Here is a 27,966-nt window from a genome sequence, read left to right as displayed (position 1 = left end):
GATATGGCAAGGTTTTCTTCCCTGACATTATTCTCTTTTGATAGGAAGGTGAAAAATCTCTGAGATTCATACTACATGTATGAAAATATACAGGGACTACACCTCTACTATTTATTCCTGTAACTTTTGTCAAGTTGAGTGTGGGGGGGGGGGGAGAAAAAGATGGGAAAGAAGCTAAAAGCTTCTAAGAAAAACCTTTAGTAATTTACTAAAGGATGAGGTTAAAGTACAGACAACAGATAAAAGATTTCAATTTCTTTTCATGTCATGAAGCATACACAGGATCAAATTTTAGTACCCTTACTTTCGATACTTATGCTTATTTTAGAAACTAATGGTGCTGGGGCTGGGAAGGTGGCTCAGTGGTAGAGCACTTGCCTTGCATGCTCAAGGCCCTGGGTTCGATTCCTCAGCACCACATAAGAAAAAAGCCGGAAGTGGCGCTGTGGCGCAAGTGGTAGAGTGCTAGCCTTGAGCTGAAGAGCTGAGGGACAGTGCCCAGGCCCAGAGTTCAAGCCCCACAACCGGACCCAAAAAAAAAAAAAAAAAAAAAAAAAAAAGAAACTAATGGTGCTATTCTTGTTGGTTTTATATGCCAGTACTGGGGCTTGAACTCAGGACCTCATGCTCTTGCTTATTAGTTTCTTTGCTCAAGGCTGGTGCTCGACCACTTGAGTATGGCTTCTCCACTTGCAACCTTTTTTGGTTAAGTGGAGGTAAGTGTCTCTTAGATTTGTTTTGCAGGGGCTTAATCTCAGCCTCTTAACCTAACCTCAAACCTCCTAACCTTAAAACTCTTGAGTGGCTAGGATTATAAGCATGGGTTTATTGGTGCCCTGCTCAATAAACTAAAGTTCTTGAACTTTGCATTTTTAATGTTTATTTACATGTAAGTGTTCTAAGAACAGAATGATGTCTACTTAAGAGGCTGAGATCTGAGGATTGCAGCTTGAAGCCTGCCTGGGCATGGAAAGTCCTTGAGACTCTTATCTACAATTAACCAGCAAAAGCTTGAAGTGGAGGTGTGGCTTAAGTGGTAGTGCCAATCTTGAGAAAAAAGTTCAGGGACAGTGCATAGGCTCTGCGTTCAAGCCCTAGTATTTACACACATAAATAAAAAGAATTCCAGTACTCAGTGAGAAACATACAGGTATATACTGCTTTATCTAAAAACAAAACCCCCCATTTACCTTGGATATCAAAGTAACAAGTATCTTATTCACATCCTTAAACCCATTATCCCATTAACAAGAAAGAATAAATTAATACCCTTATTTCCACTGCAACAACAAAAAAGAGGGGAAAATAACCTACAAATTTTGAGGTAAAAACTTATAATTGTCATTTCAAAAAACTTCCATTACTTATTTTTAAAATTCATTATTTTCATATATGTTGGTAACTGGGACTTGAACTCAGAGCTTCATAATGTTGCTTGGCTTATCTGCTCAAGGCTGGCATTCTACCATTTGAGCCACATCCCCCACTTCCAGCTTATTGCTGGTTAACTGAAGATAAGAATTTCACATATTTTTCTGCCTAGGCTAGTTTCACACCACAATTGGCCTCCTGAGTAAGGAGCAGCCTTGAGCTACCAGCACCCCACTCCGTACTGTTAGACATGTGGACATTTTACCTTCAAATATCATGACATACAAAACATTTACATTTTTTTTTTTTTTTTCCAGTCATGGGGCCTGAACTTGGCCTGGGCGCTGTCCCTCAGCTCTTCAGCTCAAAGCTAGCACTCTACCACTTGAGCCACAGTGCCACTTCTGGCTTTTTTCTTTTTGCTTATGTGGTGCTGAAGAATCGAACCCAGGGCCTCATGCATGCAAGGCAAGTGCTCTACCACTGAGCCACCTTCCCAGCCCAACATTTACATTTTAATAAGCATGGCAATATTAAAACAGGAGGCATATAAAAATGTTTTAACACTTCAAAGTTTTCCCCTCCATGGATATGTATGAATAAATACTAAAGTAAGGGTAGCACAGACACAGATATTCCTTTTCACTGAAGTACATTTAAAAATGGTTAAAGTCATGCAGTTCAGGCCAGTTATTGTCACTGAATATTTTAGCAGTTCTATAAATATATTCTAAGATTCAATCCTTTGGAGACATTTATAAATAGATATTTTATGATTCCAGTATGATACTAGGGAGTAAGACTACATGGATAGATCCTTCCTCCTTTCCTTCCTCTCTTCCCTCCCCCACCTCACTCTTTGTTTTCTTCTTCTTCTTTTTTTTTTTTTTTTGGCTAGATTTGGGGCTTGAATTCTGGACCTGAGTGCTGTCCCTGAGCTCCTTTTGCTCAAGGCTAGCACTGTATTACTTGAGCCACAGTGCCACTTTGGCCTTTTCTATGATTAATTGAAAGTAATTTTATGGGCATCTTACAAACTTTTCTACCCAAGCTGGCTTCAAACTGCAATCCTCAGATCTCAGCCTCCTGAGTTACTAGGATTACATGTGTAAGCCAACCAGTGCCTGGCTAAACCCTTTTTATTTTCTATTTTTTATTTCTTAATTTTTTGTCAGTCATGGGCTTGAACTCAAGACCTGGGTGCTGTCCTTGAGCTTTTGTGCTCAAGGCTAATGCTTCTGCAATTTTGAGCTACAGCTCCACTTCCTGTTTCCCAGTGATTAATTGGAGGTAAAAGTCTCTCAGACTTTCCTGCCCAGGCTGGCTTTGAACTGGGATCCTTAGATCTCAGACTCCAATCACTAGAATTACAAGCTTGAGTCATCCATCAGTGCCAAACTAATACCCCCTCCTTTTTTTTTTTTTTTTTTCTCATCGGTCATGGGGCTTGAACTCTGGGCCTGGGCACTGTCCCTCAGCTCTTCAGCTCAAGGCTAGCGCTCTATCACTTGAGCCACAGTGCCACTTCCGCCAATTCTGTTTATGTGGTGCTGAGGAATCGAACCCAGGGCGTCATGCATGTGAGGCAAGCACTCTAACTCTGAGCCACCTTCCCAGCCCCAGATGATAACCCTTTTTAAAAAAATATTTTCAAGCCGGGCGCTGGTGGCTCACGCCTGTAATCCTAGCTACTCAGGAGGCTGAGATCTGAGGATCGCGGTTCAAAGCCAGCCCAGGCAAGAAAGACCATGAGACTCCTATCTCCAATAAACCACCAGAAAACCGGAAGTGGCGCTGTAGCTCAAGTGGTAGAGCGCTCGCCTTGAGCTGAAGAGCTGAGGGACAGCGCCCAGGCCCAGAGTTCAAGCCCCACGACTGACAAAAAAAAAAAAAAAAAAAAAAAAAAATTTCAGGGCTGGGAAGGTGGCTCGGTGGTAGAGTGCTTGCCTTGCGTGCATGAGGCCCCTGGGTTCGATTCCTCAGCACCACATAAGCAAAAAGAAAAAAGCTGGAAGTGGCGCCATGGCTCAAGTGATAGAGCGCTAGCCTTGAGCTGAAAAGCTGAGGGACAGCACCCAGGCCCAGAGTTCAGGCCCCACGATTGGACCCCCCCCCAAAAAAAAAACACAATATTTTCTACACATATTTATTGAGTTTAACAACAGCAAATTAATCTTCATCCGTTTATGTTCTTTTCAACAATGCTTCACTTTTCCTTCCAAAATGTAGCATGCCACATCCCCCAGCCATTTGAAGTTACCAGATTGTTTCTTGGAAAGTTGCTATCACTTCAAGTAATGCAGTATTTTAACCACCACAGCTAATGGACTTGGGCATTCACCTTGTTACCTCCCATGTGGTCCTATGCAGTTTTTTCAGCCATCTTCTATAACAAACTTCTAGGAAACATTTGTCCTAACGAAACTATCTCCATGTATCTTCAAAACACACAGGCCTTATTGTACCTCCTGGGGCCGGGCCAGCTGGCGCCACAGTCCCGCTAGTGTGGCTGACAAAGCACCACAAGCCACTCTCCCTGGGCTGCCACAAGGGAAAGCAATCCTTAACTTAAATCACCTGCACCTTGGACTCCTTTAGTTTTTGCAGTCCTTGGAAGAGTAAGGTAAAACAGGAATAGCTGAATTTGACTATGACAACTTATAAAACTATACTGGAGCTTTAGGGGAAAGCAACCATTAGGCTATTCCTCCTAGTGTTGCTTAAAGGGCTTATAGTAGAATGAGAGTTTACACCAGATAGCTCACCTTCAGGGAACAGTCTGTGAACCATTTTGTGTAATATCAAAAGTTCCCTGCATCTGAAACAGGATAGGCTGAATATAAGATATGCATTATTGTTTTAAAAGAGTCTGAGGGGCTAGGAAGGTGGCTCAGTGGTAGAGTGCTTGCCTTGCATGCCTGAGGCCCTGGGTTCGATTCCTTAGCACCACATAAGCAAAAAGAAAAAAGCCGGAAGTGGCGCTGTGGCTCAAGTGGTAGAGCGCTAGCCTTGAGCTGAAGAACTGAGGGACAGCGCCCAGGCCCAGAGTTCAGGCCCCATGACTGGACCAAAAAAAAAAAAAAAAAAAATAGTCTGAATTTTAAGACTGGAAACTTGGAACTGTGATTTTAAGTGATATGTAAGAAAGAAATTCTTATCCTTGCGAAGTCCCCCACTGAAGTGGTAACAGTTTTAGAATAGTGAAGGCTCTCATACTGTGAACCAGGCACTGTTGCCTGCATGCCTATGAAGAGGAGGAGATGCATTCAAGTTGGAAAACCTAGATGGTTCTTTCAGGGCCTTTCCAACCTAGTTATCCATTTTGGAATTTTACAAATTAGTCATTTATTTTACTTTTTGGTCAGTTGTGGGGCTTGAACTCAGGGCCTGAGTGCTGTCCCTCTGCTCTTCAGCTCAAGGCTAGCGCTCTACCATTTGAACCACAGCGCCACTTCTGGCTTTTTTCTGCTTATGTGGTGCTGAGGAATCGAACCCAAGGCCTCATGCATGTAAGGCAAGCTCTCTACCACTGAGCTACTTTCCCAGCCCAGTTCATTTATTTTGTTATTCTTGGTGGTAACTAAGCTTTGAACTCAGGGCCTCACAATTGCTCTCCCACTTGCTTAGCAGGCACTTTTTTTTTTGTCATGGGGCTTTAACTCTGGGCTTGAGTGCTGTCCCTCAGCTCTTCAGCTCAAGGCTAGCGCTTTTACCACTTGAGCCACAGTGCCACTTCCGTTTTTTTTGGTGGCTGATTGGAAATACGTGTTTCACGGCCTTTCCTACGTGGGCTGGCTTTGAACCTTGATCCTCGTATCTCAGCCTCCTGAGTAGCTAGGATTACAGACATGAGCCACCGGAGCCCGGCACTCTACTTCTTGAGCCATGCTTCAGTCTTGCTTTTTTGCTGGCTATCTGGAGATGGAGTCTAGCAAACTTATCTGCTTATCAACTTCCTGAGTAGCTAGAATTGCAGGCTTGACACAGTAGAGCCTGGCAATTTTTTAGATTGCATATGTTCTAGTGAACGTTTCAACAACTTGCAGGTGTACCATCCTCAGCATAAATACTGCTTACCTCAAAAGAAAATAGCACAGTGTTGCCACCAAAGTCTACATGAACATTTCAGTGCCAGACATTTTATTGTAGATTTTAACCTTTTTCTCTGGATAAAGAATGCATTTTCAACTTTAGAAGAACTTTCAGTCCAAAATGGTCTAGGCACTGAATTTTTCTTTAGTTATTATGGATATTTTGCTAAATTAAAAATCTGAGAACTAGGGCTGGGAAGGTGGCTCAGTGGTAGAGCGCTTGCCTTGCATGCCTGAGACCCTGGGTTCAATTCCTCAGCAACACATAAGCAAAAAGAAAAAAGCCGGAAGTGGCTCTATGGCTCAAGTGGTATAGTGCTAAGCCTTGAGCTGAAGAGCTGAGGGAAGCCCCCAGGCCCAGAGTTCAGGCCCCATGACCAGAACCCCCCCCCCCCCGCAAAAAAAAAAAATCTGAGAACTAGCCGGGCGTCAATGGCTCATGCCTATAATCTTAGCTACTCAGGAGGCTGAGATCTGAGGATCACAGTTCAAAGCCAGCCCGGGGAGGAAAGACCATGAGACTCTTATCTCCAATAAACCACCAGAAAACCGAAAGTGGCGCTGTAGCTCAAGTGGTAGAGCTCTAGCCTTGAGCTAAAGAGATGAGGGACAGAGCCCAGTCCCAGAGTTCAAGCCCCATGACCCACAAAAATAAATAAATAAATTTAAAAGCTGAGAACTGAAAGCAATAACCAAACTTTTTCCCTCAGTAACTTGGTCATGTTTCAAGAGTCCATGGCTGGAACCACACATAAAACAACACTTACTGTTTCTATTCACTCATCCATTTCTTTCTTTCTATCCTCTCTCCACTGCCCTGCTAGTGACACTCTTTCCTTTGTCTCAGTTAAATGGAGCTGGCAGTTCATTTTGCTTGCTTTCTCTTTGCAAATTAGTCTGAATGTACTTCCTAAAGAATAATGGGACTAAGCTAAAGACTGTTATCAACAGATCAGAATAGTAAATACAGGAGATTGAACCCAAGGCTGGTGCTTAGTCACTTCAGTCCCCCCACCCCTTCCTCCCTCTCATCTTTGTTGTATGACTTTTTAAATCTTATCTATTTCTGGCATTTTGTAGCCATAGCAAGAAGGATTTCTATAATATTATGTACAATTCAGAGCCCATCAAATGTCATCTTCTTTTTATTTTAAATTATGCAGAATTTAATTAGAAGTCTTTTCTCAGAAATAAGCAGTGTTTTCTCTGTGATAATGAAATTCCAAGGATTTGTGGCAGGAAAGGTAATGTGTAAATTTATGCTATCACATTTTGTCTTGACTTGAAAGTTCTATTCCTTACTACATCTTCTCATATCATCATTTATATGTGACTTTTAAAGTAAAGCACGATAGTTAAAATCAAGACCAGAACTTTTAGTGTTCAGTTTCCTACTACATAGATTCAGATATAAATAATAAATAAGTGTCCCAATAAGGGTGATGTTTTGTAAACATGAACTTTTTAGGTTCAACCTGTGTACTTTAAAAAAGAAAAAAGGAATGTTTTTCATTAAAAAAAAAAAAAACCTAAATCAATAGTAGCATATTCTCACTATTGTGCTCATACTGTAAGAACTATTTACTTAGTGAATGCTAAACATTGAGAAGTCAAAGTGACCAAATACCTGGTCTTATTTCTTCCAATCTAGTTATACACTATTAATTTTGTTGTTGTTGGTGGTGGTGGTTGTAGGGCCTGAACTTTGGGCCTGGGCACAATCCCTGAGCTCTTCAGCTCAAGGCTAGCTCTACCACTTGAGCCACAGTGCTACTTCCAGTTTTCTGGTGGTTAATTGGAGGTAAGAGTCTCCCAGACTTTCCTGCCTGAACCACGATCCTCAGATCTCAGCCTCCTGAGTAGCTAGGATTACAGGTGTGAGCCACCAGGAGCCTGGCTAGTTTTTTTTACAAAACCAGTCCTGAGAGCTTGAACTCTGAGCATGGGTGCTATCCCTAGCCTTCTTTTGCTAAGGGATAGTGCTCTACCACTTTGAGCCATAGCTCCCCCTCTGGTTTTTGAATAATTGATTGGAGATAAGTCTCACAGGGACTTTTCTGTCCAGGCTGGCACTGATCCATGATCCTCAGATCTCAGGCTCCTGAGTAGCTAGGATTACAGGCCTGAGTCATGGGTGCCCAGCACTATTAGAAATTTTATTCTCTCTCCCCCCACCCCTTTGTACTGGGTTTTGAATTCAAGCCTTGCATTTGCTTGTTTTGTTTGCCAGGCTGGCATTTTACCACTTTAGCTGTGCCTCTAGCCCTACTTTTTTTAAAAAAACTATAATTTTATTGTTATTACTAAGGTATTGTACAGAGAGTTACCATTTCCTAAATCAGGTAATGAGTACATCTTATTTTTGGACAATGTCATCCTTCCTCAGTTTTCTCCCAGTTTCCCCCTCTTGACCCTGCCCATAAGTTACATAGTTCATTTCCCACACAGTGTATATTGAATACCACAACCGCATCTGCTAATCATTCCTCCTCTTACTGTGCCTTCCTTCTTACACACACACACACACACACACACACACACACACGCGCGCGCGCTAAAACACCATTACCATCACCAACAGAAAATCCCATGTTTCCATTTCCTGAAATTTGTTTTGATAAATAGTATTTTAAATGTTCAGAGGAGTTACATTTTCGGGTTTCTCCCCTAAGTGCTTCCTCCTTTAGTATGTTTTGTGTGTGAATGCCTAGAATTATGTATAAGTTACTATGTCCAGTTGTATTTTAAATCTAGCTTCCACAGCTGAAAGAAAACATGCACCATTTGTCTCTCTGAGGTTGGCTTACCTTCCTTAACATGGTTTGTTCTAGATATCCATCCACCTCCCTGCAAATAACATAATCTTACTCTAATGGATGAGTAAAATTCCATTGTGTATATGTATCACATTTTTTTGAACCATTCATCTGTTGTAGGGTATTTAGGCTGCTTCTGTAACTTGGCTATTGTGAACAGTGCATCAATGAACATAGATGTGCAAGTGTTTTTACAATATCCTGACATGTAACATTCTGGACAGATGCCCAAGAGTGGTATGGCTGGGTCACAAGAAAATTCTATGTTTAGTTTTTTGAGACAACTCCAAGCCACCTTCCAGATTGGTTGTACTAGTTTATATCCCACCAACAGTGTACTCTCTCTGCAGCACTATCTCTGTCAGTGTATGTGTGTTATTGTTAGATTTTTGATGTTGGCCAATGAGATGGAATCTCGAAAGCTGTTTTGTTTTGCATTTCCTTGATGGCTAGGGATATTGAGCATTTCCTTATGTGTCTATTTGCCATTCTTTCTTCTTCTTCTGAGAAGTGTCTCTTTAGCTCCTCTGCTCATTTACTGATTGGTTTATGTTTTGGGGAGGCTAATTTTTGGAGCTCCTTGTATATTTTGGATATTAGGCCTCTGTCAGATGTATTGCTGATAAAGATTTCCTCCCAGTTGGCTTTTGGGGGGAGGGGAACGTGGGGCTCTAACTCAGGGCCTGGGTGATATCCCTGAACTTCTTTGTGCTCAACACAAGTACTCTAAAGTGACAGAGCCACAGAGCCGCTTCTGGTTTTGAGTGGTAATTGGAGATGAATCTCACAGATTTTTCTGCCCAGGCTGGCTTCCAACAGATCCTTAGATCTCAGCTTCTTGAGTAGGTAGGATTATAGGCATGAGCTACCAGCATCCGGCTTGTTGGCTGTCTTTTTAGTTTAGTAACTATGTCCTTTGCTGTGCACAATTTTTTTTTTCTTTTTTGGGGGCTTGAACTCTGGGCCTGAATGCTGTCCCTCAGCTCTTCAGCTCAAGGCTAGTGCTCTACCACTTGAGCTGCTGAACCACTTCCAGTTTTCTGAGTGGTTTATTGGAAATAAGCATCTCTCAGACGTTCCTGCCTGGGCTGGCTTTGAACCATGATCCTCAGATCTCAGCCTGCTGAGAGGCTAGGATTACAGACATGAGCCACCAGTGCCTGGCTGCACAAACTTTTGATTCTGATGTAATCCCATTTGTCAATTCTCTCTCCTATTTGCTGTGTCCCTGGGACTCTTTTTTGTTGTTGGTTGTGGGGCTTGAACTCTGGGCCTGGGTGCTGTCCTTCAGCTCTTCAGCTCAAGGCTAGTGCTCTACCACTTGAGCCACAGCACCACTTCTGGCTTTTTCTGCTTATGTGGTACTGAGGAATCAAACCCAGGGCCTCATGCATGCAAGGCAAGCACTCTACCACTGAGCCACCTTCCCAATCCCGTCCCTGGGACTCTTTACAAAAAGTTCCTACCTATAAGTTCTAATGTGTTTCTCCTAATCCATCTTGCAACAGTTTCAAAGTTTCAAGTCTGGTGTTGAGATCTTTGATCCACTTTGAGTTGATATTCGTGCACAGTGACAAATAGGGATCTAGTTTTAATTTTCTACATATGGATGTTGAGTATTCCCAACACCAATTATTGAAGAGGCTATCTTTTTCCACCACTCATTTTTGGCTCCCTTGTCAAGTATCAGATAACTGTTAGCATATGGTTTTATTTCTGGATCTGTAACATTGATCTGCCAGCCAGTTTTTGTGCTAGTAGCAAACAGTTTTTGTTTTAGCTCTGTAGTAGAGCCTGAGGTTTGGGATTGTGATACCTCCAGTATTGTTTTGTTTTGCTTAAAATGTCTAGCCTTGCTTTTTGCTGGTTATTTTGGAGTTGGAATCTATGAAGTTTTCTACCTAGGCTGGCTTTGAACTGTGATCTTCTAGATTTCAGCCTCCTAAATAACGACAACTACAGGCATGAGATACCAGCATCTGGCTATAGGTGCGTGCGTGTGTGCGTGTGTTTGTGTGTGTGTGCGCGCGCGCAGGCATGTAGGTCCTCGTGCTTGAACTCAGGTGGTGTCCCTGAGATTTTTTTTTTTTCTCAAAGCTAGTGTTCTACCCATGAGCATGCTCCACTTTGGCTTTTTAGTAGTTAATTGGACATAAGAGTCTCAAGGATTTTTCTGTCCCAAATGACTTTAAACTGTGGTCCTCTGATCTACAGCATCCTGTGTGTAGCTAGGATTACAAGCATGAGCCACCAGAACCTAGCTCCACTTGTCTTTTGAATATAGGCACTGCTATAAGCCAGGTTTCTTGCCTTCCAGCCACAGAAAACAGCTCGTTAGCTTAAAGAGAAAAGGGATCTATTTGACAGGGCACTGTTGTTCTATAGCATTTCTGGAAGGCTGGAGACTAGGCTCAGCAGATAGCAAGGACTGCTGAGTGAAGGCTCCAGCACGTGAAAGCCCAGTGAGGACACTGAGCTGCCACTTCAGCTCTGCTTTGTGCCTGGTCAGTAAATTGGCTGTAGTGATAACCTTTTCCACACTAGATGTTGCTGCCCCACCCTGCTCCCAGAAAGAATGCTTAACAGTCACTGACTTTCTGTGTCAGTAGTTTCTAATTCAAAAAGTTTAGGTTATATGCTTAAGTCCAAACCACAGAGGAGGCTAAGGAAGCAAGCTCTAGTCTTTTAGGCTTTACTTCTATGAACTGGGCTCCACCTTCTACTAAGAGCTACAAAGGCTAGATGGGTACCAATGACTCATGTCTGTAACCCTAGCTTCTCAGGAGCCCAAGATCTGAGAATTAAGATTTATAGCCAGTCTAGGCAGACAAATATAAGAAATCCTTATCTTCAATGACCTAGCAAAAAAGCAGAAATGGAGTGTGACCCTGTGAAAAAGCCAAATGAAAGAGTGCAAGGCTGAGTTCAGACTCCAGTTGCCCCTTCCAACCAGAAAAAGAAAGAATTCTAAAATAAAAATTAAAAGATAAGACTTCAGAGCCCATTACACTCAGAGACTAGAGAAGACAATAGTCCTAAAGAACTGAGGAAGATATCTCATCTAGGCAGATTATTAACAATTAATTTTGTTTTACAAAGCACTTTTACTTTGTTTCATGTGGTCATGAAACAAACTACCCCTACTCTTTTGAGTACTTAGTCTGAAGTCTGTGTTCTGTTCAGCCATTCTTTCCTGAATAAGGTAGCATTTCTTTTTGTGTGTGTTTTTGTTTTTTTGAGAAAGTAAGGATTATCAGTACAAGTGATGTAACAAAGACACAAATTAATTTTTCTGACAATTTTAGACTCCAGGGTTTCTCTGTGAGAAGGTAAACTCTTACGTAAACAAAATACCACCCAAAACAAAAACAGTGAGAATCTGAACCATGTTGAACATGATGAACACACCAGGAAAAATAAAGGATGTGTTTCCAGAAAATATGGGGTTCATTTTGGTGGAAAATGCTCTTAGAAAAATTAATAAGGCAGCATTTCTTTTTTCCCTGAGTACTCAATCCCTTCTGGTCTGAAGGTTAGAATTCCTTTTCCATGGTAGCCCCTGTATAGGCTCTCAAGTTATAACCATCTCCTATCTGCAAAAACCTTCAATATCACATTATCCACCATTGTTTTCTTCTAAGTATCTGTGCCCTCCTCTGGTTGTCTGACTACATTTCCTCCTTTTTTTTATGATGCCCTTGTAGCTATTATGCAGAAAAGATTTTCACTTGGAAAAACAAACAGTTTCAAGGTCCCAGACTCCCTTGATAAAATGTGTTCCCTTTTCAAGCTGAGTTTTAACTTTTTAAATAATGTTTTTCAAAATTATTGGGCTGGAATGTGGCTTAGTGGCAGAGGGCTTGCCTAGCATGCATGAAGCCCTGGGTTGGATTCTTCCACATAAACAGGAAAATCCAGAAGTGGCGCTGTGGCTCAAGTGGTAGAGGCTCAGGGACAGTGCCCAGGCCAAGTTCAAGCTCCAGGACCGGCAAAAATATAAATAAATAAATAAAAATCATAAAATACACATGAAATTTATTACCTTAACTCAATAAATTTAGTGCCATTACCAGGGCTTAAACTCAGAGTCTGGATGCTGTCCCCTTAGCCTTTTCACTCAAGGTTGGCACTCTACAACTTAAGCCACAGCTCTACTTTTAGCTTTTTAGTAGTTAACTGGAGATGAGTCTCTCCGACTTTTCTGTCTAGACTGCTTAGAACTGCTATCCTCAGATCTCAGCCTCATAAGTAGCTAAGATTACAGGTGTGAGCCACTGGTGCTTGGAAATCTTAATTATTTGATATTACAGAACTGATGTACAGAGCGATTACAATGTATTGAGTACATTTCCTTTCATAGAGTGTCTTTCGTTCCCTCATTCTCTTCCAGCCCCTCCCTCCTGTCTCCATCCTTGAGTTGTATAGTTCACATTCATCAGTATCCAGTGAGCTCTACTGCTGTACTTTTTCACCTTTTTCTCAAGTTCTGTACCATCCCCCAACCCTTCTGATGATATATACTTGAATACACCATACATAAGGTGAACAAAAATCTAAAAACTAAAAAAAAAAAAAAAAAAAAAAAAGGTTTTTGTTTCCACATCTTAGAATTCATTTCAGTATGTATATTACTTTATATAAATATGAAGAGGCACTTAGGCACCTTTGTGTTTCTCCTAAGAGTTTCTTCTTTTGGTCTCATTGCATGTGAGTGTCTAGACTTCTGTATAATGTATCACATTCCAGTACATTTTAGATCTAACTTGTATATATCAGAGAGAATATGAAATCTTAACACACCATCTAACTCCATGACTGTTCACTTTTGCAAAACAAACTGTATCCATTACACAATGACTCCCCCATTCCTTGACTATGTCCTTTTCAACCACCATTCTATACTTTCTGTCTCTGTTTCTAACTACTCTATCTCATATAAGTACAATAACAAAGTACTTGTCTTTCTGTGGTTTACCACTTAGAAAGTCTTCAAGCCTTTCTTTGATCCACTGGTTGTTTAAGAGTATGTTAGCTGGGCGCCTGTGGCTCGCACCTGTAATCCTAGCTACTTAGTTGGCTGAGACCTGGTTCAAAGCCAGCCTGGGCAGGAAAGTCTATGAGACTCATCTCCAATTAACTACCAGAAAACCTGAAGTGGCGCTGTGGCTCAAGTGGTAGAGCACTTGCCTTGAGCTGAAGAGCTCAGGGACAGCACCAAGGCCTAGAGTTCAAGACCTACGACCAAAACAAGACTAAAGAGTATGTTAATATCTACAAGTTTATAGATTTTTCAGTTTTACCTGGTATTGATTACCTTACCTTCAACCTGGAATGTTTGGAGAAATACATTTTCATAACTACTTTTAAAGGTTCTACTGAAACTTAATTTGTGGCCGAACATTTGATCTACCCTGCAAAATGTCCCTTGTATACTTGAAAAGAATGTGTATAATACTGTTGTTTGATGGTGATTATAAGCTAATTTTTTACATACAATAATAGATGAGCACATTGTGGGCTTAATTAGTTGCAAAACTGTTGGGTGTGATAAGAGGTATGATACAAGGTATGCACTAGTTTAAAATCAATTGCCTAGCAAAAACTATAAATATACTTATAACAGGGTTTAATTATAATCATTTTTAGAAAATGTCATGTGGGATCAGGGGTATAGCTCAGTGGTAGTGTACTTAAAAAGGGCTATGGTAGTAAAAGATGTATGCTGTCCTGATTTAGCGGCTGGTATTTCTGAATGCTTACTATGTATTAGGTACTTCAGATAATTTAACATAATCATTTCCTTTAATCCTCATAATCCTACTTAACAGAATATCATTTTAATTTACTAATGAGAAAAATGGGCTTATAGGTGTTTTGTGACCTTCCTTCCTTCCTTCCTTTCTTCCTTCTTTCTTTCTTTCCTTCCCTCCCTCCCTCCCTCCCTCCCTCCCTCTCTCTCTCTCTCTCTCTTTTTCTTTCTTGTTCTGGGGCTTGAACTCTGGGCCTGGGCACTGTCCCTGAGCTCTTCAACTCAAGGCTAGCACTCTAGCACTTGAGCCACAGTGCCATTTGCGGCTTTTTCTGTTTATGTGGTACTGAGGAATCAAACCAAGGGCTTCATGCATATTAAGCAAGCACTCTACCACTCAGCCACATTCCCAGCCCCTTATGTGACTTTCTTATGGTTAACAAGTTAAACCATGGTAGAGAAGAATTCAAAACCACAGTCTGGTTCCATAACATGAGCTCTTAAGGTCTAGGGCATAAAACTTCTCTGCACGGGGCTGGGAAGGTGGCTCAGTGGTAGAGTGCTTGCCTTGCATACCTGAGGCCCTGGGTTCGATTCCTCAACACCACATAAGCAAAAAAGAAAAAAGCCGGAAGTGGCACTGTAGCTCAAGTGGTAGAGCGCTAGCTTTGAGCTGAAGAGCTGAGGGACAGCACCCAGGCCCAGAGTTCAGGCCCCACGTCTGGACCCCCCAAAAAATAAAAATATAAATAAATAAATAAATAAATAATAAAACCTCTCTGCAAATAAATGACCAAAATATTTTCCTTACTATGGAGAAATGACCTAAAGGTTATATAAAATTTATGCTGTGCTGTAAGACTATTATAATAGGTATGGGGGAGAGAAATGCCCTACAAAGAACACAAGAAACAATAACAACAAAAAATGGCCCAATCTGTATTTTGCATAATGAAAGGAAAAAGAACACTCATACTTGTTTAAGTAACCAGATTAAGATAATGAAAGAAGTGTTTTATATCTTTAATATACTGCAGAATATGTTAAGTTCTTGCTAGATGAAAAAATAACTCACCTAAGAAGATAAAAGAACTCAAGTGTTACCTAAGATCAAAGAGGTGGTTCACAATTTTACTTTCATTCAAAACTAAAAAAATAAGCTGGGGGCTGGTGGCTCATGTCTGTAATCCTAGCTACTCAGGAGGCTGAGATATGAGGATTGTGGTTCAAAGCCAGCCCGGGCAGGAAAGTCTGTAAGACTCTTATCTCCACTAGAAAACCAGAAGTGGCACTGTGGCTCAAGTGGTAGAGTGCTAGCCTTAAGCTGAAGAGCTGAGGGATAGCACCCAGACCCAGAGTTCAAGCCCCACAACTGAAAAAAAAAAAAAAAAAAAAACCCAAAACAAAAAAACACCTAAAAACAATTATATTAATATATGTGTTCTCATTTTTTAAAATAGTGAAGTATATATGATACACTGGATTTTTATGTGAAAAAAATTTAAACCAATTTGAAAAAAACAGATTGTTCTATCTTTTTGGTAATTGCAAAATTTAAATTTTTCTGAGGAAGTGTTTTCTAATAAATTTAATATTACAGAATAAAGGAATGATAAATCTGGTCTCTATATTATTAATATAGTAATGCTTTTTCCGGGGAGATGACTTGATCTTAGGGCCTAGGCACTAACATTGAGCTTTTTAGCTCAAGGCTAATGCTCTGTCACTTTAGCCACAGCTCTATGTCTAGATTTTGGTGGTTAACTGAAGATAAGAATCTAATGGACTTTCCTGATGGCTTTGAACCTTGATCCTCAATCTCAATCTCCTATAGAGGATTATAGGCATAAGCCACAGGAGCTAGCAGTGATTCTTATTTTAATCTAATAAAATAGTTTTATAACATTTTGATTGTGGTGATATCTATTCCTAAAAAGAGGATGAAATAAGATTTTTACAGATTATGTAAAAGAAATCTCAACTTTTACATTCACATTTGTCAATCTTTCTGTATAATCTTGTTATATACTGTTATTGTTACTTAACTTGGGTTTTTATTTTAGCTTTTAATTTTTCAGTCTTATTAAATGCTTGATTCAACCATATATATGATTGAAGACACACACACACATACACACACACACACACACACACACACACACACACACACACACACACACACACACACACACACACACACACACACACACACACACACACACACACACACACACACACACACACACACATCTTTCCAGTTCTGAAATGTTCAGATTTAACATTTACCGACAGATACATACTTTCTAATCTCAACTTTTATGTATTCATTGACCTGTAACACAAAAAAACGTAGTGTCCCAATTTAAGATTTCTAAACTAACTTAAAGAAGCCTGTAAGTCTATCATTAATATTTTTTTGGGGGGGGAGGGTACTGTAAAGGAGAACTTTGACTTGAACTCAGGGCCTGGGCTCTACCCTTATGCTTTTTTAAGCTCAAGGCTAGTATTCTACCACTTGAACCACAGTTCTACTTCTGGCTTTTTTTGGTGGTTAATTAGGGATAAAGATTCTCATGGACTTTCCTGCCTGGGCTGGCTTCAAGGTCCAAGTCTCAGATCTCTGCCTTCTAAGAAACTAGGATTATAGACATGAGCCACAGATACCAGGATTCACTATTGTTTTTTAAATGTAGTGTATGATGTACAGCTAAGCTAAAAAATAAGATACAGAATACTTAGAAATGTAAATTAGAGAGTTTGTCCAATTCTCTAATCTAATATAAATCAATTTATATTCAAATGCAGCTATCTTCATTTTTATAATGAATTCATTCTAACAGCAAACATTTAAGAATCAACAAGGTGTTGAGTATAAATATGAGAGTCTAACCTCAAAATCAGGGAAACCAATCATTTAAGTTTGGGTACAGACAGAATATAAATGGGTAATTCAATATAAAATTAAGCTTAATTTTAATATGAAATGGAAGGCCCCATTATCCCTGACCCTTATGCTGTCTCAGACTTTATAATTATAGGCTCAAAAAAACTGACCCTGCTCATCATAGGCACTGAAATGAGAACCAACTGGTTATGTTTTCAATTTGGGAGACAAGCATGTAATTATAGAAATAAAAAAGTTAGAATTTCATACCTTGCGCAAGCATGTTAAATTCCAAGAACAGTGCTATGTGGTAAAGTTCCATGGCTTCTTCTGCCCTGGTCATGTTTGGCTTCCCTGCGACGAGAGCCTGAACTTCACTGAGACTCCCTACAGAGGGACTACAGTGCAAAACGGAAAGGTCCACCACATCTGTATACATACAGTGTAATATTACTTTCGCATATTTTTTTGGTATAATGGATTCATCTAATATAATTCTTGTAGGAGTCCTCAAAGTTCGGTCTGTAATTTCTTCACCAGTCCGTATCCTCCTTTGTAATAAATTTCGAAAAAACGGGGATCGTGCAGAAATAACAGCCTTGTGGGCTTTGAGCTCTTCATCTAAACAGTTCTGATTTCCACCAAAAGCTTCAACCAGTTCAGAGTCTGAAGAAAAACTAAGGACAACATCATAATAACACATGTAATCAAAGAGCCCACGCATATCTACATCAAGGGAATTTGGTGTTCCAAATTCTTCACTAAGCTGAACAAGGATATCGACATTTTGAAACCTCGAGTCTTCCATTCCAAATTCTCCAGTATAAAGGTAGTGTAGCAAAGCAGAAAACATAGGCATATCAATACCTGCTGTATTGATGTCCATTATTATCTCTGCCCCATACTCAGGTGAGGAAGAAAGCAGTGTTTTAAAAAATGGACACCTTGCTGCCAAAATGGCACGATGAACAGGAAAACAAGTTTCTTGAAATATTAAGTCTACATCAGTACAATACTTGTATTCATAAAGATCAGCCATATCTTTCTGCAATGTCCGTGCTTCTGGTCTAGCCAAACTGGCTTGTAAAGAAAGCTCTTTTAAGGCTGAAGTTCCCTCATATTCTTCCACTAATGCATTGACATCTCTAACATCCCACCCTGAGAGGAGTTCTCGCATCTGCTTGGCATGATCTGCAGACCTGTTAGATTTTCGACGTTTAATAAACTTCTTTTTGAGGGTGGCAAGGCCAGAGGTTCTCTTTTTTTTGTCTTGTGGCTTCTCATGGCCATGGTCAAGGCTATATAATTTTGATTCACAGCCATAGCCTTGCTGGGAATAAGATGATGTTCCTAAAAGGAAAATTAAACAAATAATTTGTTTTTCTTTTTTAACATGTTTCCCACATTAACATTTTTTATGTCAAAATTTTTTTGCAAATACATTCTTGGACTACTCAAAACTGCCTTTCTTTTTTTTGCTGGTCTTGAGGCTTGAATTCTGGGCGTGGGTATGTCCCTGAGTTCCTTTTGCTCAAGGCTAGCACTACCACTTGAGCCACAGTACCACGTCCAGCTTTTTCTGTGATTTAATTGGAGATAAGAATCTCACAGACTCTCCTGCCCAGGCTAGCATGATCCTTGTTTCTCAGCCTACTGAGTTTAGGATTATAGACATTGAGCCACTAACACTCAGCTTCATTTAAATTTTTTTTTTTTGGTCCATCATGGGGATTGAACTCTGGGCCTAGACACTGTCCCTCAGCAATTTAGCTCAAGGTTATCGCTCTACCACTTGAGCAACAGTGCCATTTCCAGTTTTCTGAGTGGTTTATTGGAGAGAAGAGTCTCATTGACTTTTCCTTCCCCGGGCTGGCTTTGAACCAAGATCCTCAAATCTCAGCCTCCTGAATAGCTCGGATTACATGCATGAGCCACCAGCACCCGGCTCATTTTCATTTTTATAAAAGGAAGTAACTTCTGTAATCCAGACTGAGGCAGGAACTGAGAACTTAAGGTCAGAGTATGCTATATAGCGAGACACTACCTAAAAAATCCATAATTAAACAAATAGGAAATAGAAAAAATAAAAATGAAAAGAAGAAAAGAAAAAGAGACAAAAAGAACAAATCAGTCTGAATTTTTTTAAGACCCTTTAGTTCTCTGGAAATCAAGGAATAAATAACACATCTTTCTAGAAAGAAACAATTTATAGACACACACACACACACACACACACACACACACACACACACACACACACACACACACACACACACACACACACACACACACACACACACACACACACACACACACACACACACACACACACGTAATTGTGAAATGTTTTTCTCCCTAATTATACCAAGACTATAGTTATAGTAGCAAAATTAAAAGACCAGTACATATGACTGGAGATTCCTAGCTTTTTTTTTTTTTTTTTGGTCCGGTCGTGGGGCCTGAACTCTAGGCCTGGGCACTGTCCCTCAGCTCTTCAGTTCAAGGCTAGCGCTCTGCCACAGCACCACTTCCGGCTTTTTTCTTTTTGCTTATGTGGTGCTGAGGAATCGAACCCAGGGCCTCATGCATGCAAGGCAAGCACTCTACCACTGAGCCACCTTCCCATCCCTGGAGATTCCTAGCTTATTGTCAGTTATGGTTACTACAAAATTAAAGATCCTTGTGCTATAAAGTATTTAGTCTGATAAAACCCATAAAAGCCATATTTCTTATTCGTGAGGGGAGGAATCCAGATGCCACAGAATTATTTGTAACATTTCCACAGATCAATTTGCTTATCCACCAAGATCACTAAGAACACAATTCCATTTATAGTTATGATGGAAAATACATCAGAAAAACTGAAAGTTACCTATGAAAGTCTGTTGGGCCTGTGGATTTCCCCCTACCCTTGGGGAACATGAATGAGGATAGTTAGATGCATTAGCACCCATTTTCTTCAGTCACTCAGGCATTCCATCTCCTGGTTCTTCAGAGTATAATCCCAGAGGCCTTTATGAACCTTCAACCCTGGATCCAGCTGCATCTTTTCATCCATTTCTTGATATAAAACAAAGATAATTGTGTTTATTTTTCCAAATGTATCTCAAAAATCACAAAAACATGTTACTAAAGAACTGCTTCTGTTGGTAAATAATGGTATAGTCAATCTACATGTACATTTCCAGAAAATATTTTTAAATGTTTAAGTTTGATATATGAATCTTCCTGTAACTCTGAGCCATAAAATAATATACTTTTCAGGTTATAAAAAAAAGCATCATACTAATTTCAAAACACAGAAAGAGCATCTGGACTAAAATGAAAGGCTACAATTAAAATAAAAAAGAATTGCGACAACTGTCCATAATTGTAAGCCAATCTTCTAAGCAACTTAATAACATTTAAAAAGTTGAGGGCCAGTAATGTGGCTTAGTGGTGAGTGCTTGCCCTGCATGCATTAAGAAGCCCAGGGTTCAATTCCTCCTTTCCACACAAACAGAAAAAGCTGGCTCAAGTGGTAGAGTGCTATAGCCTTGAGCAAACTGGCAAAAAAGAAAAAGTTGATACTAGTTAAAAAAATGCAGACAAGTAATTGGCTTGTTGTTTTTCTGCTTTAAGATAAAACTGCTTCATCTGGTCTTTAATCTATAAAACTGGGCAGTCTGTGAAAAAGGGGACAAGGAAAAGTGAACACTCAAAGGAAAATATCTTTAAGTTATTATTCTATAGTCATTTTTCAGGAGTTAGAAATACAGTGAGATATGTGAGGGGAAAAAACAACTACCTTCCTCAAAAACTCCTGAAATAAAAATACTGCTATTATCTGATAATATAACAGGTCAGTAGCATTAATAGATTAAATTTTGAACCAGGTGATTTAACTCTCCTCTCAGAGATGCTGGCAGGATATATACACTTAGACAAAACTATAAGAGAGAACAAGACTAAAGAATACATTTACACCTTAAACCATTTGGATATCTAAAATTTATCTAACTAAAAAGGGCTTAAGAGAAATTTAAACTCTATTATTAGAATTGTTAGGTAAACCAGCAACCAACTAATTTGGCCTAAAATGAAAGATGGAAATGTTTTAACAACTAAGATTTAAAGAAAACACATACACACACTATCACAGAAAACCTGCTAAAATACAGAACTGTGTCAAGAGTGTTAGAATTTATTTTCACCTCCATTACTGATACAGCATAACCTTAGTAATTCACATTTAGGAAAACCCCTATTTTCTATTCAAATCTTTTTGTGTTTTACTCAGATTTTTTTTTTTTTGGGGGGGGGTCAGTCATGGGGCTTGAACTCTGGCCTTGGGCCCTGTCCCTGCGATCTTCCGCTCTACTTCTTGAGCCACAGCACCACTTTGGAGATAAGAGTCTCAAGGAATTTCCTGCCCAGGCTGGCTTTGAGCTGTGATCCTCAGATCTCAGCCTCCTAAGTAGCTAGGATTACAGGCGTGAGCCACCAGCCCAGGGCTTACTCAGATCTTTTATTATGTGTATCTCAACATATACAACATTGCATATATGTGTAAATACACATATATACATATAATACTTTCTAGTAATTAGATATACTTTTATTTATTTTTATTTATTTATTTTGGGTCCGGTCGTGGGGCCTGAACTCTGGGCCTGGGCGCTGTCCTTCAGCTCTTCAGCTTAAGGCTAGGGCTCTACCACTTGAGCCACAGTGCCACTTTCGGCTTTTTTTCTTTTTACTTATGTGGTGCTGAGGAATTGAACCCAGGGCCTCATGCATGCAAGGCAAGCGCTCTACCACTAAGCCACCTTCCCAGCCCCCTAGATATACTTTTAAAGAGCAGTAGCTCCAATCAAATAATATATAAACAAATTTCTAGTAAAATTTATCTGTGAGAACACAGCACCTTTAAACTTTGCTTAACACATACTACTGGAAGTCTGAGACGTGGCCAGATATGACAGTACATTCTGTAAGACGCTAAAGGGTTTAAATACCATTTTGTAAACTGAATTGCCAAAACCAAGTTACTTCTTCCAACACAGTCCATTTTAACACAGATAAGTAATCAATCAAATACTTTCTAACATTTGATACTCAGTATTATTCACAGTTCTGTTTTGTTTTGGGGGCTTGAACTCTGGACCTGGGCCCTATCCCTCAGCTCTGCAGCTCAAGGCTAGTGCTCTACACTTGAGCCACAGTGCCACTTCTGTTTTTCTGGTGGTTAACTGGAAATAAGAGTCTCATGGACTTTCTTGCCCGGGCTGGCTTTGAACTGTGATCCTCAGACTTTGGCTTCCTGAGCAGCCCTAAATAGGATTATAAGCATGAGCCACCAGTGCCCAGCTATTCCAAGTTTTTAATTCTTAAGTACTAGAAATGTAGAAAAAGTTCCTTTATGGGGGAAATTCATTATTTGAATTTTGTTAGGTTTAAAATGAAAGTTGAGCCGGGTGCTGGTGGCTCACGCCTGTAATCCTAGCTACTCAGGAGGCTGAGATCTGAGGATCGCGGTTCAAAGCCAGCCCGGGCAAGAGAGACCTTGAGACTCCTATCTCCAATAAACCACCAGAAAACCGGAAGTGGCGCTGTAGCTCAAGTGGTAGAGTGCTCGCTTTGAGCTGAAGAGCTGAGGGACAGCACCCAGGCCCAGAGTTCAAGCCCCACGACCGACAAAAAAAAAAAAAAAAAAAAAAAAAAAAAGAAAGTTGATACCCTGAGTTCAAACCCTCATACTGATCAAAACAAAAAAAAATAAAATCTATGGCAAATGGTACACAGTAGTACATTTTTTTTTGTTGTTCTTTTTTGTTTGTTTGTTTTTGTCAGTCTTGGGTCTTGAACTCTGGGCCTGGGTGCTGTCCCACAGCTCTTCAGCTCAAGGTGAGCGCTCTACCACATGAGCCACAGCACCACTTCTGGTTTCCTAGTGGTTTATTGGAGATAAAGAGTCTCACGGAGTTTTCCTGCCTGGACTGGTGCTTTGAACCATGATCCTTAGATCTCAGCCTCCTGAGTAGCTAGGATTACAGGCATGAGCCACTGGCACCTGGCTCATTGTTTTTTAATTTAATCTGTCTTTACATGCTAGAAATTAGGTTAAATGAGAATTCAAATCTCTTCAAGAAATTTTTTTTTCCCCGTAGGCAAGCCTGATTTTTGTCTACTATAGACACAGGATGAAATTTAATATTTGGCTGAGGTGACAGGTAAGGAAAAAAGAAGTGTGAGATGCAAATGGCCCTAGAAGGTTTATAAATTCTTTTTGTAGAATCACTATTCTAGATAATTCCCTCTGTTAACCTCAACAAGATGGGTCTCAATCAAACCATGTAACTATGTTAAAATGTTTCATTAAGTACAATAGACCCAGTTGAAGGGGAAAACCATGTTGAATGCAAAAAAGAAAACAACTATCAGAAAATTAAAAACAACAACAAATAAAATTAACAAAACAGAAGTCAGCTCCTTTCCTCCCCACTTACCCAATGCAAACCAAACCAATCCTAGGTCAGTATTTTATAGAGAGTTTTTTAAAAGCTTGAAAAATTCAGGATTAACACCAGATGGGAACTTTATTATTAATTTTGTTTATGCAGAACTGAGGAATTGAGCCCAGGGTCTCATGCATGCTAGGCAAGCACTCTGTCACTAAGCCACATTCCCTGCCCAGAATGGAATTTTATAGCCTCTTTTAAGTGTTAAGGTACATCATGAAGAGGAAGTAATTAGCTTGATCTAAATGAGTCCTGTTGCCCTACAGAGAAGTAAAAGAATGACCTTATATAACAGTTTGGAAAAATGCTGATTACTGTTATGAAAACACATTTACTGCTTTATGCAGCAGAGAAGACGGCAAGAGTTAAGGGATCAAGGATTGCATTCTGTCATTGATTTTCCACAAATGAGGAAGAAGTCACACTTGACTCCTTCCCTCCTACCTCCCCCAGTCTTGGGGCTTGAACTCAGGGTTTGGGCACTGTTCCTGAGGTTTTCACTTAAGGCTGGCTTTCTACTGCTTGAGTCACAGTTCTACTTCTGGTTTTTGTGTGATTAACTGGAGGTAAGAGTTTCATGGACTTTCTTGCCCACACTGGCTTTGCACCATCATCCTTAGATTCCAGCCTCCTGAGTAGCTAGGATTACAGGTATGAGCTCATGCTGAACTTTGATGGGCTTGATTCTAAATCTATAAAATAAGGAAGATTAAATAGGATTTCTAAAATTCAATGAAGCAATATAACCTACTAATTTGGAAAATGAATGTTAGTCTACAGAGAAAAAAAAAGGCACTTGGATTTTGGGTTTAAGCATGTTTTTCTATTAGTTTGATTATTAGGGAAAGGAGGACAGAAAAGTGGAGCAAAGCAACTTAAAATGAAAGAGAAATGCAAAACTACTGCAACACTTCATTACTGTCAAATCTAAGCTGAATACTTATCTTCAAGCCAAGATGCTTGAGTATAAAAAGTGGTACAAAACAGAGAGAACATAGCCGGGCTCTGGTGGCTCACGCCTGTAATCCTAGCTACTCAGGAGGCTGAGATCTGAGGATCGCGGTTCAAAGCCAGCCCGGGCAGAGAGACCGTGAGACTCCTATCTCCAATAAATCACCAGAAAACCGGAAGTGGCGCTGTAGCTCAAGTGGTAGAGCGCTGGCCTTGAGCTGAAGAGCTGAGGGACAGCGCCCAGGCCCAGAGTTCAAGCCCCACGACCGACAAAAAAACAAAAACAAAAACAAAACAGAGAGAACATGTGTACGCGGTTTGACGAGGTGAAGTTTGGGACCATGTTCATGCTATAGCCAATCACATTTCTTCGTGAACTGCTTTTTTTTTTTTTTTTTTTTTTTGTCGGTCGTGGGGCTTGAACTCTGGGCCTAGGCGCTATCCCTCAGCTCTTCAGCTCAAGGCGAACGCTCTACCACTTGAGCTACAGCGCCACTTCCTCAATCACATTTCTTGATAAACCTGAAATAAGTAGTTTAAAAAGGAAACTCCCAAAAGTCACCAATTAAATTTTTTTCTATAGCCATCTCATACTCCATGTTTTTTTTTTTTTTGTTGTTGTTGTTGTTGTTTTTTGTGGGTCGTGGGGCTTGAACTCTGAGCCTGGGCGCTGTCCCTCAGCTCTTCAGCTCAAGGCGAGCACTCTACCACTTGAGCTACAGCACCACTTCCGGTTTTCTGGTGATTTATTGGAGATAGGAGTCTCACAGTCTCTCCTGCCCGGGCTGGCTTTGAACCGTGATCCTCAGATCTCAGCCTCCTGAGTAGCTAGGATTACAGGCGTGAGCCACCAGCGCCCGGCTCTCATACTCCATGTTTTATCTAACATAACTCTTTTTTGTTTTAGGGTTTATTGTACATCAGATTCTGTCTTAAAGCTTTCGCATAGATTAACTCATTCTCTTAACAATTTTTACTGATGAGGCTGAGAGGTTAGTAACTTGTCCAAGATCATATAAAGTGAAAGAGCTAAGATTACTTTCTTTGTAAGCTTCAGTTTTATCCTTGGATACATTTCAAGAGCAACATGACAAAAAGATATTGAACAGCAAGCAGCAGTCAGCAATAAACCCTTGCCTTTGAAGGCATCTTCAAAAAGATGACACCAGGAGGGGAATTCAGAAAGACACAAACTAGGCTAGGATGTCTCAATGGGACCATCTACTATAAAGACAGAAGACTGTTACCCAGCACAGAAAACTGTGACATTTCTAATAGCACAGACTAACAATGCTTGTCATACAGCTTGTCATTATTATGTTTCATTATTATGTTTCATTAACTCTGTTTACTAAGATAAGTTAGGAGACACAGCCTTCAAGTCTATTTTCATCAACTGAAAGTGAATTATAAACTCATAAAGAAAATGATTTATAATTAAAACTAAAAAAAAAATTAAAAACAGGCAAATCCTTGAAAGTTGTTTCTCCAAAGAAGATTCACAAATAGCCAAATACATTAACAATCATCAATATCACTAATTATTAGGGAAATGTAAGTGAAAGCCAAATGAGATTATCTCATCATAACCATTGAGATCATTAAGATGGCTATTAATACATAACACACACACACACACACACACACACACACACACACACACACAGAGTATTAGTGAGGATGTAGAGAAATTGGAACTCTTGCATTCCATGCAAGATAGGACAATTGCAGAAAACATCCATTTCTAAAAATAAATAAAAAGAGAAATACCACATGACCGTGCAATTTGAGTTTTACTGCAAAGAATTGAAAGCAGAAAATGGAAAAGGTATTTGTACACACATGTTCACAGCTTATTATTCACAGTAGCTAAAACATGGAAGTAACCCAGCTGTCCACCAAGTAATGAATGAAGCCAGGTCCTGGTAATTCATACTTGTAATCCTAGCGACTCAGGAGGCTGAGACCTGAGAACCATAGTTTGAAGCCAACTTGGGCAGAAAAGTCCATGAGACTCTTATCTCCAATAAATCACCAAAAAGCTGGAGGCAGAGGTGTAGCTCAAGTCATGGGGTGCTAACCTTGAGCAAAAAAGCTAGAGGACAGTGCCCAGGCCCCGAGCACAAGCCCTATTACTGGCATGAAAGAAAGAAAGAGACAGAGAGAGAGAGAGAGAGAGACAGAGAGAGAGAGAGAGAGAGGGGGAAAGGAAGGAAAGGAAGGAAAGGAAGGAAGGAAGGAAGGAAGGAAGGAAGGAAGGAAGGAAGGAAGGAAGGAAGGAGAGAAAAGAAAAGGAAAAGAAAAAAGGAAGGAAAGGAAGGCAGGAAAAGGAAGGAGAGAGAGAAAAAGAGAGGGGGGAGGGAAGAGGAAGGGAGGGAAAAGGAGGTAGGAAGGGGAGGAAGAGCCGGGAGTTGGTGGCTCATGCCTGTAATCCTAGCGGTTCAAAGACAGCCCAGGCAGGGAAGTACGTGAGACTCTTATCTCCAACAAACCACCAGAAAACCGGAAGTGGTGCTGTGGCTCAAGAGGTAGAACACTCACCTTGAGCTGAAGAGTACAGGGACAGCACCCAAGCCCAGAGTTCAATCCCCACGACTAACTAAAAAAAAAAAAGTAGGTTGTACCTTGCATATCCACTTAATCTGGTTGTTTGGCAGAGGTAACTGAAACACTGATGGCCACAGCAGTAGGTAAGAGACTGACTTTGACCCAGCCACCCCAACATCAAAACCTGTGTTGTCTTCTTGCAGCTGTATCCCTCCAAACTGAGGTAGTTCTAGAAGGAGCAAGAAAAAAGTGCTTATAAACAGACAGTGAACATGATTATTAGGTCCTGCAAGATAGTCTATAGAAGTTTTCTAATCAATTGCCACATAAGACAATGGTGTCATTTATAACATTTGTTTATGATAAAAGAGATTTTGAGTCAGTCGGTATTTGCCTGAATTAATAAAATAACTATTTTAATTAGATGTACTGTTTTTTACTGTAGGCTTAGTGGTGTACAGAAAGGCAGCTTTAGAGAAGGTGGTAAAAGTTGGAAACATGACTGTTAGTAGAGCACCAGCCAACGAACAAAGCACCAAGTATAGAGTTCAAGTCCCAGTTTCTCAACAACAAAAAAAAGAGTCAGTGATGAGAAATGTTAGTTCAGATTTGAGTTTACAAAGAAAAGAGAGAAACAGCTCATATCAGAATATATTCAACTGAATTAATTAATTAATTTATTTATTTATTTATTTATTTATGGGTCCAGTCATGGAGCCTGAACTCTGGGCCTGGGCGCTGTCCCTCAGCTCTTCAGCTCAAGGCTAACGCTCTACCACTTGAGCCACAGCACCACTTCCGGCTTTTTTCTCTTTTGCTTATGTGGTGCTGAGGAATTGAACCCAGGGCCTCATGCATGCAAGGCAAGCGTTCTACCACTGAGCCACCTTCCCAGCCCTCAACTGAATTTAATAGAAAAACCTCACAAAAGCCACAGCATTTAGATTTTCTGATACCAACTTATTAGCACATGTTAATAATATAAAATTATATTTCTTGTTGATAAGCAACTATGGGTTCCAGTGGTAGAGCCTGAGAGATAAGAAAACACATTGGA

The 27,966-nt window shown here is 40.2% G+C and overlaps 1 protein-coding gene across 3 annotated transcripts in view; it reads right to left on the bottom strand.

Annotated features, from left to right (window-relative positions):
- Btbd7 (BTB domain containing 7) overlaps window positions 1-27,966 on the bottom strand; it is a 78,016-nt gene that overhangs the window by 43,606 nt on the left and 6,444 nt on the right. For 2 of the 3 annotated variants that reach the window (XM_069997686.1, XM_069997688.1), the window contains exons 2-3: window positions 19,784-19,971; window positions 17,182-18,261 (exon numbers count right to left, since the gene is read on the bottom strand). In XM_069997686.1, coding sequence (XP_069853787.1) covers window positions 17,182-18,261; window positions 19,784-19,865 — 1,162 coding nt within the window. In that variant the 5' untranslated portion in view covers window positions 19,866-19,971. Of the gene's footprint in view, window positions 1-17,181; window positions 18,262-19,783; window positions 19,972-26,986; window positions 27,139-27,966 lie in introns of all 3 variants that reach the window. The other variant, XM_069997687.1, reaches the window with a different exon arrangement.

Source organism: Dipodomys merriami, unplaced genomic scaffold (genome assembly GCF_024711535.1).
Source record: "Dipodomys merriami isolate MVZ:Mamm:240054 unplaced genomic scaffold, mDipMer1.0.p SCAF_50, whole genome shotgun sequence".
Lineage (NCBI taxonomy): Eukaryota > Metazoa > Chordata > Mammalia > Rodentia > Heteromyidae > Dipodomys > Dipodomys merriami.
Note: the sequence above shows the minus strand (reverse complement) of the source record. Positions and strands in the feature narration are given on the sequence as shown.